The following is a 17,328-nucleotide window of genomic DNA, read 5'->3' on the forward strand; positions in this document are numbered from 1 at the left end:
CCTTACAAATTCAAAAAGGTCTTGTTTTTCATATACAGACACACAGAGATACTCCAATTAAAGTGATGTATCTTTTTAAAGGAGAACACACACGACAAGTTAAAGGACGTAATGTGTAAACATTCATTTCAAAGAAAAACACATTCATACAAGGTGCAAAAGCAAATAAAAAAGACGTGACAAGTACAAACAAAAGCAAAAACACTCAAATATCACAGCACAGAATAGATTAATCTTATCTATCGTCATTTTTCACACCATTATCAAACTTACAGCGACTGGTCCATTGGAGCATCCCATTAGGAACTGGTCAGTTCCACAGTATGATCATAAACATCATGGAGAATAAAAAGTAACGTAGGAAGTTTTCTTTAAATACTTTTTCTCACATAGTCATAAATTACTGATTTAAAATTTATGCATTAACATGATGAGCTAACTTAGGGTGCCACCTATCAAATTCAGTAGTTTTCCAACTAACCCTCTAAATTTAAAGAATTAAACATATCCTGATACAGGAATTCATCTGTATCCCCAAATGCAAGCTCAGAAAATTCACTTAAGTCTTCTGAAGAGTGTTTATAGCTTTCCGCCACGGCCTCATTTTCCAGAGCGAGAAATTCAAGTACAACTCCACTCCTTCCCAAATAACACAGTTTAAAAAAAAAGGAAAAAAACTCTAAAAAACAAATAATATTAAGGTAATTCTCACAATTTAGATTTTTACTTTAGAAACAAATCTTTAAATTTTGTTCCATTTAAGTTTTGGTTTAAATGTAAAGTTTTGACAGCTGCTCAATATGTGTAACTGTAAGCACTGGCCCTTTTGACTTTGGTTAATTTTGTTTTTAATTTATTTTTTTATTTTGGTTCGGCACATGTGCAAGAGTCAGGTTGCCAGTTGTGGGTGAAGAAAGTGAACTGACTTAACTTGGCCGTCATTCCAGAATACATGTGTATGGTTGCTTTGCCAATTAGTACTGAGAGTTTTGCTTAATGATATAAAGCAGTGGAGTGATGCAAAAAGTTTTGCATAGCTAATATTCAAATTGGCCAAATCCAGCAGAAAGTCAGGATGTGGAACCAGCAATCTTCTAGAAACTTCTCTGGCTTTGGTGCAGCAACCACCTGCACATATCAGAGTGAATCATCACCCTCCTCTGCTTGACGGTGAAAGCCTCTGTTCTGCTTCCTCACCAGCTCAGCGTAGAGGCCGTCTATCTCATTGAGCTCACTATGACTGCCCTCCTCCTTCACCATCCCTTCATCAAGGACGATTATATGATCGGCCTTTTCTACAACACTCATTTTGTTGGATATCAACAGCACAGTGCAGTCCTTGCTTTGGTTTAACAGAGCTTTGTACACCTGTTGAGTACAAAGACACCTTGCGTTAGTATGCATAAAGAAAAGAACGTGAATAAGCAAAATGAGACGGTTTCTACCTCGTGTTCGTTCTCTGGGTCCAGGTCACTGGTGGCGTTGTCCAGGATCAGGATTTTAGGACGCCTGATTAAGGCTCTGGCGATGGCAATGCGCTGCTTCTGACCTCCAGACACCTGCCCTCCTCTCTCTCCAGCGTCTGGCCAATTGAAGAGAATTTGTTTGTGGGGTTTTAATAATTTTATATTTTGTCACCCCATTACAATAATGGCCTAAGTCAGTGGTTTTCAATTGGAGGGAAGGGGAAAATAGGATCAAATTATCATTTTATTTCACTTTTTAAATTTTATTCTATTTCATTTTTTTATTATTATACGCAGAATATATAACATGTTAAGTGCTGTATCTATCGGATTCTCAAGTTTCCAATTGTACCAAACTATACTTTGTATGACAGCTGCAACTTCAGCATGACAATGTCATGATCTGTGTTTGCGCATGTTATTAAGCTATCTGGTCTCGGGTCTGGCTTTTGTTTGTTAACAATTTTCCTGTTCTAAGCAAATGTAAAAAATATGAATAAGTGAATAAAAGTTTAAAAAAACATCCTTAAATTTGACTCTTTTTTTTTTTTAATACATATTTTGAAACATTGAATGTTGGTTTCCAGTGGGGTTCCAGTCACAAGCAAATGCTGTTTGAGGGGCCTTAAAGTTTGGGAACCCCTGTCTTGACCATCTCAGGTAAAAAAAATGGCCTACAAGAGAGTGACTCAGGCCATTTTATTTCTAGCCTATGTCAAAATTTTGGGTTATGGCGGCTGCTTCAAAAAGAAACAGAAACTTAAGTACAGAAGAAACTGGAAACATGATTCTTGAATCAGTCTCAATTGGTGAGTGATTCGGTTCACTATCATAAAGGCTAGGGTATAATGTTGTGTAGTAATTTAGTCCAAATTTCACATCGTTGACTATGAATTTAGCTACTTGCAGCTAGCTACCTATTCCTGGCTAACTCACTCATTTTTGTAACCAAACATAAATGAGCGCAAGGCAATAACCCCCTAAAAGTTTTAAATTAAAGAAATGTTTTTGCTTTTTGGTAGGAGATGTACGAGTATGCCTACTCAGCGTATGATTGACCTGACATTTGTTCAGTTTAGGTTGGAGTTATTTACGTTTTGAGTTTGCTTTATGGAATTAAAGGACAGCTAATGGTCAGGTTCAAAAAGTTGTCAAAACTGGATGTTGGAAATGGGTTAAGTTCAATAAAAAACGGCAAAGAAGACCTGGAAAAGTGAGGAAGAGGACTACCTCCTGACCAGTTTGATTTACCTGACATTTTTAATTAACTCAGGGTAATTTCCGTTTTGAGTTTACACTGGGGAATGAAAGGTCAGTTTAAGCCAGGTTGAAAGTTGCCTCAGTCACTTTATACTTTAATGTTACATGATTGACACACAATGCTCTGTGCATGTCAACAGTCATCCATTGCAAAGGCCTTATCATGTGCGCTGTATTTGGTTAAGTTTTTTTTTTGTGTTTTCCCAAAAACTTGAAAAAATGCCTTAGGCCTTTATTCTAATAGGGTGATGATATTCAACTTTGGGTCATACCTGTGTCGTAGCCATTGGACAGCTCCATGATGAAGTCGTGGGCACTCGCCAGCCTGGCAGCTCTGAACATTTCCTCATCAGAAGCATCCTCTAAGCCATACTTGATGTTCTCACGCACAGAGCGCGCAAACAGCACACAGTCCTGGCTCACCACAGCGATCTGTTATCAACATAAAGAAGAGGAAAAGACTGTGACTTCTAACCAGGACACCTGAAGAAGTCCATAAACTTCTGTGACCAGTTGATATTCTAAAAAGAGGAGCAGTAAAGTGAAATTGAAAGCTCATTTAGAGGAATTGGAGGAGAAGCTTTCACTGAACTATGATTCACCTTCTTTATATCAGCAGAATCGAACAGCTCAGGGCTACTCTGATTTCTTTTTATGGTCCTCACTTGAGAATTCATTCTGTATGTCCTGAATTTTAGTCGATTTGTAAGGTATAATGATATGATGGTGGCCTTAGGGTGTCACACAAGTTGTAATTTATAATGTCTTTTTTTAAAGTGCAGTTCAGAGAATGTGCAGCAGTTAAGTTTCTTTATTTCCAGTGGAAAAAATGTGGATTAAGCACTTTTCAAAAAACCCTTTGAATCCCAGATAGTGGAACTGTCCGGGAAATATTAGTTGGTTTTATTGCAGATGCTGCTCCCGATGACTGCCATCAGGACTGAGGGAATTATAAACTTTTTTTTTTAAATTCCGTATTTCTAATCACAAAATAAAAGTTGTTGTCAGAGTTTTTCAGCACAATGCAGAAAAAAAGGTGAGATTTCAAGATTCTGGAAGTTGAAAAAATATTAGGAATTCTCATTATATGTCACATTAGATGACACAAGCAGGACACAAAGTAACCTCTAGTGATGACCCACCTTGTCATGTAGGTACCGGTCTTTGTAGCTCTGCAGCGGTTTCCCGTCCAGCAGAATCTCCCCTTCTTTGGGCTGATAAAATCTCTCCAGCAGCTTCACACAGGTGGACTTCCCTGATCTGTTGAGACCCACGAGGGCAGTGATCCGGCCTGGTTTGATATCCAGAGACACATCCTGGTAGATGTAAGGAGCACAGTGAATTTGCTTATTAAAGCTCTATGGAATAACACAGTTGTAGTTGTGCCTCCACAGAAAGTTAAAGTTGAAACACACACCTTGAGGACAAGTTTGTTTCTGTCTGTGTCCTCTGAATATGAAAATGAGACTTTTTTGAACTGAATGTGTCCCTCCAGATTTTGGGGGGCCAGAGTTCCGTCTGCAGGTACTCTTGGTTTGCGATCCAAGTATTCAAAGATCTTCTCAGAGGCACCGATTGCCTTCCTCACCTCTGGGTAATAACGCATCACAGCCTGGAAAAGAGAAGGGAAGTGGCAGTGAGGCTTTAAAACAATCAGCCACACAAAGCCTGAGTCAAGCCTTATCCGGGCCTGTCGCTCACCTCAACAGCTGATGCAAACTGTAGCTCATAGAGAACGAATGAAACCAGGTCACCACTGCTGACGGTACCTCTGGTCACAAGAGTCCCTCCATAGTAGAGAATGGCCACCTTCAGGGCCAGAGTGGCCATCTGGAAAAGCACAAACAGAGATTTATATTAGTGCTGACAGGCAATTAAAAAATAATCTAATTAATTACGAGATTTGTAATTAATTAATCAAATTAATGAATATCAAAATGTCCATGTTTGCCACCAATGATGTCGTGATTATAGAAATAAATTAGGTTTTCAGCAGGGGGAGGCGGGGTCTGGCTGAGCCCGTCAATCAAAATCCTGCTCGTAAACTACTGTGGGTGAGAGCAGTGCGCTCTTTGGATGAGAGCTCAGCATGGATATGAGGAGAAGATGTGAGATGACAGAGACATAGTGAGACGCTGCAAGTCAGAAAAGTTCAGGCAGCTCATGCTCCAACTGAGGATGTGTCACGATCATGAGAAAATACAACGGAGATCATGGAGAGGATCACAGGATGGAGTGCCCGAGATGAACGTGATCAAACCAAGTATGTTTTGTCTGTTTTTTGGATCAAAACTAGGAAGAGAGGCAAAAACAAGAGAGTCCACTCTTCTTAAGTAGTTTTGGTGTTTACATAGTCACAGAAAACAATATTATTTGGGTCTTGAAGATTGTTAAAAATGCGCTAAAAATGGCTGGCAGCCAATGAGTTAATCACGTTAGTTTTTTTAAAACATTAATTTGTGGTGTAATTACTTAATCTAATGAACACGCCAACGTGACATCCCTAGTTTATATATTTTACTAATATTGCAGAATAGTATTCAAATTCCCCTGCACTTTAATGAACATGGAGACGAGCAGCATACAGAATTTCCCAGATCCTGTATAAAGAGTGGACAGCGTGACTCCGCCATTTACCATTGTATGGTTCTGAAGTCAAAATTCCCCCGTCACAGGCGCCACCATTGTAGCAGTTGTGCAACCAGAGTCTGTACAGTAGAGACAGTGAGGGATTCTGGGAGAATCTGAGTGGAGCCAGGTGACAAAAGTAATATATATATATATATGTATATATATATATATAAAAAATTTTTCCTTTTTTCTTCTTTTTTTTCCTTTTTTCCTTTTTTTTTCCTTTTTTTTCCCTTCTTTGAAACAATATGGCAGAAAGAGGAAAAATAAAAAATAAAAAATAAAAATAAGATAAAAAAATAAATAATAATATATATTTTTTTTTCTTTCAAGAGTCTAATCTCTTCTTGGCTCTTCCTCCCAACATATTTTACAAGCCCCGAAAGAAATGCACAGGAACAGCAGCTGTCGATCATCGTTAAACATGACGTAAAACCTTGTTTTTTAACCTTGAATAACTATAAAACAAAACTTTTCAGAAAAAAAGAGGACTTGAATACAAGGCAGCCAAACGATATCTTCAAATGGCCACAACAATTGGACGTGAGAAACATTTCTACGAGGTGTATTAATTTTTCAAAGTTTGACCACAGCCCATCTGGAATGACTGGGGAGATGGATTTTTTTTACCCATACTGCAGCCAGACACCAGGGGGAGCAGTTTTGAACTAAAAGCCAGGGTCCCTTATTGCTCCAAATTCAAATTTGTAAAGTTCTGCAGGCAAGTTCCTGTAAGGTGACATCGTAAACAGTACATGGATGCTTTTATAGTTTTTTCAAGCTTACACTGTTAGCCCAGGTGGAGGCTGCATACGCAGCTGCTTCCTGTTTATTGAGAGCGTAGGTATCAACCAGCTGACGTCTGTACTTCTCCGTCTCTCCGTCCTCGTTGGCGAAACTCCTCACTGTCTTCATGTAGGAGAAAGTCTCTGTGGCCACCTGGTTGGCCTTAGCCAGCGACTCCTGGACTTTTCTAGAAATAGTCTGAGACAGAGAAAATGCACAATCAGGATGACGGCTGCGGTAAAAAACATTTGATGTACGGGGTAAAAACATGCTTCGTCCTGAAACCAGATTCCTCTTGTTTTGTCTTTTGAAATTGCTTTTAACTCTTTTTTTTATGATCCCTCTTTATTACTAATAAAATGTGTCATTACAGTTATTAACAGTAATGCCTCTGGCCAGCAGCTTTCCCGCTGTGGCAGAAAACCAGAGTGAAAGTGGTGAGATGAATCACAAAATCAAACTGTAGACTATTAAAAAAATCAATGAGCTCAAAGATGCTACAGAAGCTCTTTCAAAACGACATGCACCTTTCATCCATACTCAAGATATATGTTTTTAAGTTCATTTTTTATACAATGAGTGACATTGAGTGTGCTCTCTTCACCTGGTGGAAGCCTCCTGTCAGGTCAGGTATGACCCATATGATGGGAAGGCCCATGCAGGTGAGCAGGGTCAGTTTCCAGGTCTGGCTCACCATGAAGAACAAGAGAAAGGCAAAACGAGCCGAGTACCACATCAGAAGACTCAGCTTCTCACTCAGAGCCTCACTCATGTCGTTAGTGTCCGTGGTGATACGAGACACCAGTTCACCTGGGGAAAAAAAAGAAGGAGCACATCAGCATTGTCAAAACACTGTAAAGGAAAAACATAAAGCGGGTTTGGGATGTATTCATGATGACAGTATGAGCATTTTGGAATTTGAAATTTTTTTGTACACAAACCCTCGATCTTCCTCAGGAAAATTGGTTAACAGTAAAAGAGTGCAAAAAAGTTTCAAGTAGTTTCAGTAGTTTCAATACATTTTTGAGTAGACATAAATAAATGAAATAAAAATATAATAAAATACTAATATTAATAAAATAACTTCAACAAAAAACCCGATTGAACTATAGAACATAAAAAAAATTAGAGAGTTTTATAACATGTATGAGCATTTTTTAATTAAAAAATAATTTACCTGCAGGAGAAGCGTCAAAAAAGGCGATCTCCTGTTTCATCACAGCCTGGAAGACGGATCCCTGTACTGAGGTGTGGACGAGGCTCATCGTGACGTTGTACATGAGGTCACAAAAGAACTCAAGCACAGCACTGAAACATACCAGACAAAACACACCACAGTGTTCAGCACCATAAACTTTTCTGCAAGCATCATATCGAGCAGCCAATCAATACCTCTAATTTCAAAAGTGCAGATTCAAAAATATCAAAATGAATTTTTTACAGAATTAATTTATTCTTCACAAGGGAATCTTCAAAAAATCAATCACTGCAGCTTTTTTGTTCAAGACTAATGCTCATTTTTCTTCATCATTTTATCTTAAAATAAGTACTTGAGTCAGCTGCTGTTTTGAGGTACATTTTTGAGGGTTTTCTGAGGCAGAAAATCAAACTGAACCAAAGTTAGGATAAACTTTATCAAAAACCTAACAAATTGGTTCTAATTTAAAAATACACTTTTATTTCCCTGCGACTCCATATAAATATATATATATATATATATATATATATGTGTGTGTGTGTGTGTGTGTGTGTGTGTGGCTTTTAAAGTCCTATAGACTGCACAGTTTGTTTGTTTTTTTCTGAATAAGGTTGACCTGTTATTGGCTGTGTGTATAATCTATTCAGTTATTTAGTTATTTATAATTTCTTTTTTTTTTTCATTTTATTGTATTTTTTTTCCTTTTTGTCTTTTTTCTTCTTTTTTTAAATTTTTATCATGTCTCTTATATGAAAATTCACAAGCAAAATTATTACTATTTTGCATCTTGAACATGTCAATAAAAATAAAATTTAAAAAAAATATAAAAAACACACTTTTAATTGATTCGAGCTCTTAGAATTCAGAAATCTTACTCTCCTCCTCTTAATGAAAGTACAAAGATTAAATTGATTTAAGGCTTGAATTTCATTCCTGCAAAGGTTAAATTACCTGGCCACAGTCATTAGCGTCATAAACCTGATGGCCTCTGTGAATGCATCAGGTGCTTCTTCATTAAGGATCCAGTCAGCCACACGACCTGTGTACTGAGGAATGGCCATCTCACCTAAGGTAAAAAGAAGTTAATGTTGTCAATTCATAGTATTGTGACTAAAGCATGCACTTTGTCTTTTATTCATCATTTTGTGCCCTTGACTTTAAATTTGATGTTATTGGTGTGTTTGAATTAAATTAGAACATTCAACATGAACTTAGAAGAGACCAAAAAAGATTTTATAGTAAAAAATGTCTTGATCCACAGTTTAGATTTACTGTAAGCCTAAAGATGAAATCTGTGGTAAAATATCCAGGTCTGAGAGTTGTCTAACTTACCATAAGACGAGAGAACAACAAGGCACAACACAGCAATAAAGCGTCTGAGATAAGGCCTCATGTATCCCAAAAGTCTCTTCAAGGAGGCACCAGTGTGGTCATCAGACTCCTCTGACGGCATCCTCGTCCAAAAAGATGAGACGTATCGACCCCAGGAGAGCAAAAGTGAAGACACATACCGACTCCAGTAGAGCCACGCCACCACAGTCACAATATAACCCTGTAACACCTGCAAGGTAAATGACAGGTTTAATGCAAACAAACCAAGGCTCTAAAAATGTTGGAATAAAAGCCAAAAAAAGAAAAGGGCTAATTTTTGCTTACTCACCCTTTCCCCAGAGTGCCACACCCACACGTGCTCCACCGTGGACTGCCCCAGCACCCAGAGAAGAGTGGTGTACACAGGGACGTGGAAGCAAAGAACCAGCAAACTCTGCAGCCCTGCCAAGCTTCTCATCCCCGGCAGGACACCAGGGCAGGAGAGGGTGGCGAAGGCGAGGACAGCCGCCCGGGTCAACCCTCCTCCCCATAGGGAGATGAATGGATATGGGAGGAGGGCAGGGGAAGATAGAGCCAAGCGGAGGGCATGCACCACACACACATCCAGGCAAACAAGGAGCACTGGGAAGAAGTAGCTCATTTTCTGCATGATTTACAGGATCTGGAAAGATAAGTGACAGACAAGGTTATAATAGTTAACTAAAACTAAACTCAAAACGAAAACTAAAATTTAAAATACACTGCAGTTAACTCAAATTAATAAAAACTAGAAAAGAAAACAAAAATGATAAGTAAGCTAAAACTGTATCTTGTGTTCACAAAACTAACTGAAAATAACCAAAATTAAAGACAAAATGTCCTTAGTTATAGTTTTTGACAATATTAAAAGCCTTTAGGATTTAAATTAATCCGACATATTTTCACAACCAATTTTACAACAGTTTTCTGCAGTTGTCAGCGCCGTACAGCACCAACATAGCAACCTACTTGTTTACTGCACTGACTGGCTGTGTGCTTTGCTGCAACAAAATGTAGTAGAGCAATGAATCAGAGCATCTGTAATAGTTGAATTTCATGTGAGTCTGACTTTAATTATATTTATGTCTGCCTTTATTGTTAAAGAGTCCAAGTTTCCAATTATTAAAGCTCATATTTTATTGTTTCATATAATTTAAGTTTATATTTTTTATATTACGTTTATATCATTTTCTTGTGTTTAAGGCAGCAGCCAACATTTCAGTATCAGCATTGACTGAGCAGTGAGCACGATGTTGGACTTGAAAATAAAGTGTACTACAAAATATTTACTCTGATCTTTTTGAATCCTGCACCTGGTTAATAAGGTATGAATAAACCTAAACTAAACTGAAACTAAACTGAAACTAAACTAAAACTAAGCCTTGTTGCAAAAATCAAAACTAAATAAAAACTAGTGTGCCGGTTCTAAAACTAATTAAAACTAAACTGTAATGGAAAAAAAATGTCAAAACTAACTATAACTAAACTATTATGACAAATCCAAATCTATTAAAACCTTGGTGACAGAGTAGAATTGAAGTCAACTTTACAAAACTTTAGAAAACTTCTTAAACTCATAAATTTGCACGTTTTCACTGGTCTGTGCCAAAGTAGGTGTCCTACTTTGACAAGGTCATTGAGTTAAAATGTGCATGTCCCCTTAAATAGACTTGCATATTTAGTATTTCTTCATTTATGCTTATTTCACTATTCCAAATCTTTTTACCTCTTCTATTTTTATGCTATGTCTGCTTCATGTGCCATTATTCTTCTTACAATTTTGCACTATACTAGTTTTCTATACTTCTCTGTGTTCACTTTGTCATACTCCAGAATCTCTGCTATGTTTTGTCTGTCAAAGCACTTTGTTAACATTTGTTTTAATAATGTGCCAAATAAATAAAGATATTATCACAAGAAGTACAACATTCACATTGTTTGTTCAACTTGAGCCTTTGCTTTCACTTTGCAGCAGATGTTTTTTCTGTATTACTTTCGTTTTCTTCTACCTTGCTGATTTCTTATAAACAGTATGGCAGAAATCCAAACAAACAAAGTGACCCCCAGGCACACGGAAGTGGGCAAAACAGTCATAAATACGACATAACTATAAATAACATCGAGTCAGAATGTACGTGTATGTTACAGAAAGTAGCAGGAATGTTAGCTATCTCATTTCGGCTAAGCCAGAATCTGTTGAGTTGCTAAAAAATCAACTTACATGTCTTTACGACGAGCTGTCGATGTTTGAGGGGTTGATAAACGCCTGGAGCCGAAAAAGATGCCGACTGAACATCTAAAACCGCCAGCTAATGGTTTTATACCGGTGTAATCTCTCCTATCAAGACGTCCAGCGAGCTTCAAGTACTAACGGCTGCGACTATCGAAGAGAAACCGAAACTACTTGTTTTATAGTCCAGCAGCAGGTCGGTAAGTCCCTTCTGCGTCTGCCATGACGACGACGGAGGAATAAACACGTTGCTTTTAAGCTTCACTGCATCTAATCGAAGTCCTGCTTACACAAAGTTTAACTAAAACAAGTCAGTTTTTATGTTTGAAGCCGCCCTTTGATTACCACATGTGGACTGTACAGTCGTAATATGATCTTATCTCCAGTCTAAGTTAAGAGACGGTCCAACACCGCCACCTTGTGGCCAGAAGCTGAACCTCTTCCAACATTTTCACTGGAAATAATTTTGCTTTTGTTTTGTTTTTTAAATCTAAATATTAAGGTATTTTATATAATCTTAATCTGTTAAAACTAAATAATCCTTCATAACAACTTAAAGTAATATCACTATTCTTTAAAAAAAATGGTTGGAAAATTTTTTAAAAATTACAAAAAAAATAAATAAAACAATATTTAGTATGTCATGCTTGCTTCATTACTTAGTGTCAAACTACATTTTATAATTTGACCCTATCATACCCTTTTTTACAGTCATGTATGAACTGATTACACAGTGTGGTAGTCTCAGAGCTTATCTGCAAGTGTTTTTTCACAGCTGGGTCTTAACTTGATTAATCACATGTCCATGTACAAACAGAGCAAAGATCTTGTATGCCAAACATGTATACTGTGTCATTCTGAATGAAGATGAGAGAAACAGAGGACTGAATCAGGCACTCGTTTACTGTCTCCCCTTTTCGCTCCCTTTGGTCAAAGATTTGAGCTAGGCCCAATTTAGAGATTTTTATCATGACAAATTTTCCAGGAAATATTTTGACATTATGACAGAGACAAATGCTGCTGTTGTTGCACATGTGATTGTGATACAAATATTAGAGGAGGAAAAAACATTTTTAAAGTTAGAAACGGATAAAAACAGTAGGACTCACTTCTCCTGATATTTGTCGTGCTCAGAGCAACCTCCTGCATGATTCATTGATCATGAAGTGTTCTAATAATTTTGGCCACTGTATGCACACTGGTATGAGATGTTCAAATAAAAGATAAAACAAGTTCAACTTGATATGACTCTGGATTTTTGTTTATTACCCAACAATGTTTATTTCATGGGGAAACCGAAGATGGAACCCATATGAAACATTTTTTTTATTAAAAAAAACTATCAAGGTGCTTATTTCATTTTAAAAATACACACAAAAGGAAACACATTTTGGGCACAAGTTATATTTAGGGGTTCAAAAAGAGACTTCTCAAAGTAGATAAGACATTTATAGCTTTGCTCATCCTCCTGCAGACATGAAAGCAGGGGAAGGAAGGAAGCCATCAGAAAGTTCAAAGTTTTAGCTCAGGGTTTCATCCTTCAGTTGTGAACGACACCAGGCTGAGGGTAGCTCTAGAGGGGCAAAATGGGAACCAGGTTTTTTGACTACCAAGTAAAAATTAAAATCTTCCCACCCAAGACATCCAAAATAAAAGAAAGAAAAAAAAATTTTAATTCAGAAGGGAAATTCTTACAGCTTAAGATTCCCGGCTTATACTTTAATCAAAAAAATGAAGAAAAATAAAATGAGCACAAATGCTGACCCAATTTCCTTTATTTGTGAGTAAATTACTGCATTTTTAAACCTAACATACCGACTCTGCCCTGGACGCTACTGCGCATGCTCAAACATGGCAGCTCCCTGTGTAAACCGAACGTTAAAATATTTACTAAAACAAAACAGGTGAAAACAGCTAACAGAGGATGAGTTCCACTCTCTTAAATGTGCTGGTCCGAAAAGCGGGAAAAGAGTGAACCCCGTGATTGAATTTAGACGGAACCGACGGGTTTCCGAGATGTTTTTAGGTACATAACAGTTTGTAAGTGAAAGGGGTTAGAGGAGCGTTTGCATGGAAAAAGCTACGAAATTAGCAATTCATTAAAATTGCACACTACGACAACTGTTTGGACTTACCTGAAAGCATGCTAGAAACCTCATATGAGTTTTAAAAAGAATATCATTCGTTGGTTTAAGTGAAATTCTCCCTATTTTTCCGCCATTGCAGCAATGAAGGATACTGGTCTTGACCCCCCTGTTCACAGAACCACTTTTGGGCTGCACCACTTCCCACCAGGTGAGTTCAAGCAACGTTCGTCACCTTTTTTTTTTTAGCTTGTAATGTAAGTTACTGGAATGTCGTGCTCACATTTATATACTGTTTTACTCCCACTCAGTAATGACAGAGCCACAGATGATTCCTGGATGTCTGTCACAGAATACAGCACCACCTAACAGCTGTAAGTAGCAGTGAAGTGAAGTAGTCTTGGTGTTTTATTGGATGCAGTGATTTGTGACTTTTTAGATCTAAGTGCAGCCTATCTTTGCTCTCTCATACTTTTGATCAAAGTCGTTTTTTATTTTATTTTGTGTGTTACTACAGAAAGAACAACATATAACAACAACAAACAAATAGGACAGTCGGGGACTAAAATAAAAAAAAAAACGTGCCCCTGTCCTAATCCCCCTCCCACAATACAGGGTCATCAATATTTGGCCAGGCAATAAAAATAAATAAATAAATAAATTTTTTTAAAAAAATAAAGAAATAAGCTCTCTCGTACTTTAAGATGAACACACTGTTTGTTGGTTAAGATGGCTTGATTTTTGGAAAGTGAAAGTGAAAAAAGTGGTCTGGAAAGAGATACCTCAGATACCTTTTCTCATGATTGGATGTGCTGTTTAATGTTTTGCATGTACACACCAAGATGAAGAAGCAGTCATATGAAATTCCTCCTGTATTAATCATTAAATCCCCATTTCCAAATTTTCGTTTTCTACACATTTCCAAAGTGTTGTCAAAAAGTTATTCATAAAGGCTGCTGCAGATGCATTTAGCTTAATGTGTTGTGTTTAAAGCTCCTGTGAGGAGTTTTTACATAGTTATGAAACAGACAGATGTTAACAGTGATGTCTTTTAAGAATCCAAACATGCAAAATAGACCATTGGTTACATAATTGATGCTTCCTTAACTGTAAATTTTGGCGCCTTTAACTGCTACAAGGGGGTAGGTGTCATACCAGACCACTGACAGCCTTTTTTAATAGTTTTCATTTCAAATATTCTCAGTGAGTGACAAATTTGACTGTTAGAATAGAATAGAATAGAATAGAAAATACTTTATTTATCCCCGAGGGGAAATTCAGGAGTCACCACAGCGTTTAAGAAAACAAAAGTAAGAAAGAGTATAGAAAGTGCAAAAAGGTCCTTAAGAAATTAGATGACGACATCCCGTCCACCACTCTCCAGCCCAGCCAGTCTCCACCTCCACAGGGTCCAGGACTGAGCCTCCCCAGCAGTCTGTTCAGTCTCTGTCTCCTGGATCCTGTCTGCTCACAGCAGGCGAAGCTCCTCCAATGTGGCGCCGGCGTCCGATGTCAGCTCCGTCAGCCATGTCCGTGAACAGCACGATGCCGCTGGGTTAGATCCCATGTTTCCAGCAACGATGGATGGAAGGACAGGTCCACCTCCGTCACCTCCGAGTTCACATCCTGAGAACCAGCACATCGTCCTCACCTCCTCCTCCTCAGCTCGAGGGAAATCATCAAGCCCTACACTAGTTAGCATTGACATGCTACAGGCAGCTAACAGCTAATTTCGCATGTAAACAATGCAGCCATGGTTACATGTAGGATCTCCAGACAAACACAGGAGAAAAGTAGTAAAAAATATCGCCGAAGCCACAAAAAGTTTGGTGTCCGTGACCGCCAATGACAAAGTGATGATCCACTCCAAATACAAAGATGACGAAAAAGAGACGAAAAAAATTACAAGAAGCGGACAAAGACGAGACAGCTGCTTCAACAGGCAGCTACTTGGGCAGCGCCTAGCAACGGAATCCAATAGAAGAAGCCAGGATAAGATATTTCATTAGAAAATACCACCAACACAATGAATGTACAGAATAAATCTAGCAAGAAGTATCACTTTGTCCATAGGGGGCAACAAAATCAACACAAACATAAATTTTCTATTGGTGCTTCAAGACTTTTTTTTAATAAAGATCCAATTACTCTACATTCTTCATAGTTATTCAATAGCAAGCCTGTTTATTTCAAACCACTACAATCAAATAATAACCCAATTTTCTTTTGTTTCTTTGTTTTCCAGCACTTAATACAGCCGCTACAAATGGAAACTCTAACTTAGATAAGATGGGCACCAGTAGAAAACAACCCAGAGCAAGAGTTGCAGATCCGTCCAAATGGATGCAAAACAAGCAGAAGCAGCTGAGGATGGAGGGCAAGGCGTACGTAAGCAAACGCAAACTAGATGGGGTGATCGTGACAAAACAACCAAGAGCAGTGGGCCCCAGGTGCACCTCCACTGTGTGCAAGAAGGCTTTGAACAGACTTTGTAATGAAATAGACGAGGACGAGAGAAAAAAAGTGTTTGATGAATTCTGGCAGCGTATGAACTGGGCCCAGAGGAAACTGTATGTTACAAGACAAGTTGACCGTGACCCCGTGGAGAGGTCTCGAGCTGCTGGATCACAGTCGAGGAGATCAGTTTCACTCCGCTATCACCTGCTGGTGGATGGCAAAAGGAAGCAAGTGTGTAAGAACATGTTCCTGTCCACTCTGGGGATTGGAGAGTGGTCCGTGCTCAACTGGACACAGAGGGGAGCATCGAACAGGTCAAAGGAGAAATATGAAAAGTTTCAGCTTTCACCTGAAGTCCAACAACAGAAACCAACCTCAGATACAGCCTGTAACACTGAGGAGGTCAGCCCAGGTGAGAGCTTAAAAGTCCCTCCTTTTTTGTCACTGGTTCTGGCAATCTTATCTCCTCAGACAGGTTGCTCCAAAGCATGCAGGAAAACCCCATCTCTTTTAGTTTCAACTGTGCTATATAAGTAAACTTTGATTGATTGATTGAGGTGATTTTAATATTTCCCTGTCTTTGCAGAAAAAGCGAGTGTTCCTGACAGAGAGATAAACAGTCCACCAGAACCAGAAGAGAATTCCAAAAGGAAATCAAGAGTTGCCAAACCCCTGACGTGGAAGCAGAACCATCAGAAGCAGCTCAGGATGGAGGGAAAACCGTACATCAGCAAACGAAAGAAAGACGGTGCTGCCGTGACTAAAGCTCAGAGGATAATCGGACCAAGATGCAACTCCAGTGCTTGCAGGAGGGCATCAAATCGCTTCTGTGCAGACTTCAGTGAAGACACCAGGAACCAGCTGTTCACCAGTTTCTGGCAGTGTATGAACTGGTCTCAGAGAAAGACCTATGTGTCCGGATTAGTCAGTTGTGACCCTGTGGAAAGGACCCGAGCACCGTGGGCAAAGTCGAGAAGATCCGTCTCCATGAGGTATCATTTAATTGCAGACGGGAACAGAAGACAGGTGTGCAAAAAGATGTTCCTCTCCACTCTGGGAATTGGAGAGTGGTCGGTGCTTAACTGGGCACAGAGTTCATCTGAGCAGGACATTACACAGGGAGACACCAAGAAGCAAACACAGAGGAGGTCTCGTAAAGCCTCAGAGCACATATTCCTGAAGGAGTTCCTCGACAGTCTACCCAAAGTGTCATTGCACCCCTCGAAGCTTTATCTGGAGCCAGTCTTCTCAAACATGTCAGAGGTTTACAGACACTACTACAACCGCTGCGTGGAGGAGAAGGCCACGCCACTTTCACGGCAGGTTTTCTGTGCTGTTTTTAAAAGGATGGATTTGGGATTGTGTGACCCTAAAAGGGATCAAGGGTGTACTTTTGGTGCAACGGGGAGCTTATTCAGTGGGCTCTGGGAGGACTACTGCATCGAAAGAGGAGCTCCAGGGCCACAGCTGCAGAAATAGACAAGATTTAAGGGCAGGGTGTATTATTCTTACATAAGTTTCAGCCTTCACTGGGCGTAGAATGTGTCAAATTTGTGTTAAAACATCACTCATGTATATAACTTGATTATCAAATGCCAAGACAATAGCTAATGAGTTCTGTTTTCTTTGTGAAGCACTTTACACAGCCCTCTTGGAGGGCAAGACCAGTCAATTTTATTGACTCAGCAGCCAGACAATGCACAAATGTGTATATGAGTGTGTGTACTTCTACACTTCTTTTGAAAGGTCAAATTCAAACCATGCCGTTCCCTCACACCCCGCAGCTTTCTACACACTCAAACAGCAGCTCCCCTAACAGCTCTCTTACCCCACACTGTGTGTTTTTTTTCAAGTCGAGACACCGAG

General features: G+C 38.9%; 2 protein-coding genes across 4 annotated transcripts; one reads left to right on the forward strand and one right to left on the reverse strand.

Moving 5' to 3' along the window:
• Positions 1-3: 3 nt before the first annotated feature.
• On the reverse strand, positions 4-13,152 carry tap1 (transporter 1, ATP-binding cassette, sub-family B (MDR/TAP)). 2 transcript variants are annotated; one of them, XM_074682963.1, is made up of 13 exons: positions 13,057-13,152; positions 9,002-9,334; positions 8,674-8,902; positions 8,293-8,407; positions 7,321-7,451; positions 6,748-6,953; positions 6,144-6,341; positions 4,428-4,556; positions 4,144-4,338; positions 3,869-4,042; positions 2,999-3,158; positions 1,446-1,582; positions 4-1,368 (listed from the first exon to the last, which is right to left on the reverse strand). In XM_074682963.1, the coding sequence occupies exons 2-13, from the start codon at positions 9,320-9,322 to the stop codon at positions 1,138-1,140; spliced, it is 2,226 nt and encodes a 741-aa protein (XP_074539064.1). In that variant the 5' UTR covers positions 9,323-9,334; positions 13,057-13,152; the 3' UTR covers positions 4-1,137. The 2 variants fall into 2 exon arrangements, with proteins under 2 accessions (XP_074539064.1, XP_074539063.1); XM_074682962.1 differs by lacking the exon at positions 13,057-13,152 and adding an exon at positions 10,913-11,285.
• On the forward strand, positions 12,743-16,941 carry LOC141800433 (uncharacterized). 2 transcript variants are annotated; one of them, XM_074682964.1, is made up of 5 exons: positions 12,743-12,947; positions 13,148-13,216; positions 13,317-13,379; positions 15,251-15,874; positions 16,049-16,941. In XM_074682964.1, the coding sequence occupies exons 1-5, from the start codon at positions 12,938-12,940 to the stop codon at positions 16,939-16,941; spliced, it is 1,659 nt and encodes a 552-aa protein (XP_074539065.1). In that variant the 5' UTR covers positions 12,743-12,937. The 2 variants fall into 2 exon arrangements, with proteins under 2 accessions (XP_074539065.1, XP_074539066.1); XM_074682965.1 differs by lacking the exon at positions 13,317-13,379.
• Positions 16,942-17,328: the final 387 nt, after the last annotated feature.

This window comes from Halichoeres trimaculatus, unplaced genomic scaffold (genome assembly GCF_033239565.1).
Source record: "Halichoeres trimaculatus isolate MK-OKI-2021-1 unplaced genomic scaffold, fHalTri1.1 fHalTri1_scaffold_12, whole genome shotgun sequence".
NCBI lineage: Eukaryota > Metazoa > Chordata > Actinopteri > Labriformes > Labridae > Halichoeres > Halichoeres trimaculatus.

What these genes read in the sequence shown, in the direction of transcription:
- LOC141800433 (XM_074682964.1), top strand. An exon ending in GCTGCACCACTTCCCACCAG is followed by an intron (nt 13,217 to 13,316) that starts GTGAGTTCAAGC and finishes ACTCCCACTCAG; the next exon opens with TAATGACAGAGCCACAGATG. An exon ending in TACAGCACCACCTAACAGCT is followed by an intron (nt 13,380 to 15,250) that starts GTAAGTAGCAGT and finishes TTTGTTTTCCAG; the next exon opens with CACTTAATACAGCCGCTACA.
- tap1 (XM_074682963.1), bottom strand. Translation starts at nt 9,322, where the DNA reads ATGCAGAAAATGAGCTACTTCTTCCCAGTGCTCCTTGTTTGCCTGGAT. An exon ending in GTCCAATGGCTACGACACAG is followed by an intron (nt 1,583 to 2,998) that starts GTATGACCCAAA and finishes TCAATTGGCCAG; the next exon opens with ACGCTGGAGAGAGAGGAGGG. An exon ending in ACCCAGAGAACGAACACGAG is followed by an intron (nt 1,369 to 1,445) that starts GTAGAAACCGTC and finishes TGTACTCAACAG; the next exon opens with GTGTACAAAGCTCTGTTAAA.